This window comes from Lolium rigidum, chromosome 2 (genome assembly GCF_022539505.1).
Source record: "Lolium rigidum isolate FL_2022 chromosome 2, APGP_CSIRO_Lrig_0.1, whole genome shotgun sequence".
In the NCBI taxonomy this organism is placed as follows: Eukaryota; Viridiplantae; Streptophyta; class Magnoliopsida; order Poales; family Poaceae; genus Lolium; species Lolium rigidum.
In genome coordinates this window covers 188,571,936-188,573,811 of record NC_061509.1, presented here as the reverse complement: position 1 = coordinate 188,573,811, position 1,876 = coordinate 188,571,936, and the positions used below count along the sequence as shown (strand labels likewise).

The following is a 1,876-nucleotide window of genomic DNA, read 5'->3' as shown; positions in this document are numbered from 1 at the left end:
AAGGTGGCCCTGTGGTGTTAGGTTTTACCCTTGTTGTATGATTTTAACCCGTTTTTGTTCGCTAATTAACTGAGCAACTTTCTTCTTAATTAATGGATAAGGCAAAACAGTTGACCAATCAACATGTTGTAAAGCTATCAAGCATCTTGCTTAATTATCTAGAAAAATAAATTGCACCGCAGTAACAATGTGAAACAATAGCTTGGCAGCTGGCGCCCTAGACAGCCCTGAGGCGTATACTTCCTTCTTTTTCTTTTCTTTCTCCGGGGATTATGATTTCTTTTACTTTGTGTGTGCATGTGTATGTAAGTACTATTAATTTTTGTGTGCATGTGTTTCTGTTTTAATGAAAATTCTATGATTACTGTGTAGTCACGCTCTTGGCCAGATTCCTTGGTTGGTCAACATCAAATCCGCGAAGAACAGTAAGATGGTATGCCAGCAACTGAATCAAGAAAATTAAAAGAACTAATCATTAAAACAAAATTAAATAAATGCCACAAAGTGCAATAGAGATTTTGGGATATTCTAGGTACTGAACAAATAAAAGCCTGCACAAACCTGCAATGGAATTATGTTGATCACTGGCTGGAGACAGTCCGCGACCTCTGGAACTTGAATCGTTCTGCAGGATCCACTAGGAACGACAGTGGATATGTCCCCCGTGGAGCACAGTACGATCAGGCGCCCCTTGCGAGAAAGGAGCTGCTGAATCACTGACTTTTGCTTGCTGTAAGAGGAGGTTGAGAAGGAAAAACATAATCAGATGACAAGAATTTTCCACAGAAAATTAAAATAGATCTAGCTATGTGCAGAGCACTTACCTGAAGCAGGCGTCACGTGTTGCGATCACGATGATGGGAAGGTTTTCATCCACCAGTGCTAGTGGCCCGTGTTTCATCTCACCAGCAAGCATGCCTTCGTTGTGCATCAGTGCGACCTCCTTAACTTTGAGAGCGCCCTCTAATGCTGTGGCATAGTTATATCCTCTTCCAAAAACAAGGAGTGACTCCGAGTCAATCAGCGAAGATGCGAGTTCCTTCGTATCAGAGTCAAGTTTGAGAACTTCACTGGCATGGCCTGCATCGTAAAATGATATACAGTGTTTCAAATCGTGTCTGAGAAACAACAATTTGGTACACTGGGTGGTATATTGTTGATTCAATTCAACATACTTGGAAGACTTGAAAGACCAGTGATGATAGATTCCCTTCTAGTTTGAGTGGATAACTGGTCGGATCCAATAGACAAGGCCATCATCGCCATGACTACTATTTGACTTGTATAAGCCTGCAAGATTGCAGGATACTGTCAGGAAACGATGACTAAAATTTGGTGAAGTGTTGCAACATGAAAATGTCCTGAGGCCTACCTTTGTGCTGGCAACACCAATCTCACAACCGGCATTGATATGAATTCCACAATGAGTTCTTCTAGATAGCGTGCTTCCGACAGTATTTGTTACGCCAACACAAAGTGCTCCATTTTCTAGTGCATATTCAAGAGCTAGGAGGGTGTCTGCTGTCTCTCCTGACTGGCTCACAAAAACCGCAGTGTCCTCTCTGTAGATGGGGCGGTGGGCCGCGATCAAGATGGGCTTAAAGATTATACATGGAAGAAATACGTGAATCGGCCTTATATACAAAGTTTGGGCTAGTTTGCCCTTGTATCTGTAACATAGTAGATTACGTGTCGGTTAGTTAGAGTTTGCCTCGTGCACGGTTGGGATTATTCCCACGTTAGAAAGTCCCCTGGACTATAAACATGTATCTAGGGTTTATGAAATAAACAACAACCAACGTTCACCACAAATCAATCTCGGCGCATCGCCAACTCCTTCGTCTCGAGGGTTTCTACCGGTAAGCATCATGCTGCC

General features: G+C 42.6%; 1 protein-coding gene across 1 annotated transcript; it reads right to left on the bottom strand.

The window, feature by feature from the left end:
- Window positions 1-133: 133 nt before the first annotated feature.
- Window positions 134-1,569, bottom strand: LOC124687854 (glutamine--fructose-6-phosphate aminotransferase [isomerizing] 1-like). Its single transcript, XM_047221587.1, has 5 exons — window positions 1,373-1,569; window positions 1,176-1,290; window positions 825-1,080; window positions 562-730; window positions 134-445 (listed from the first exon to the last, which is right to left on the bottom strand). Exons 2-5 carry the CDS (start codon window positions 1,264-1,266, stop codon window positions 362-364), a joined length of 600 nt encoding a protein of 199 aa, XP_047077543.1. The 5' UTR covers window positions 1,267-1,290; window positions 1,373-1,569; the 3' UTR covers window positions 134-361.
- Between the last annotated feature and the right edge of the window lie 307 nt (window positions 1,570-1,876).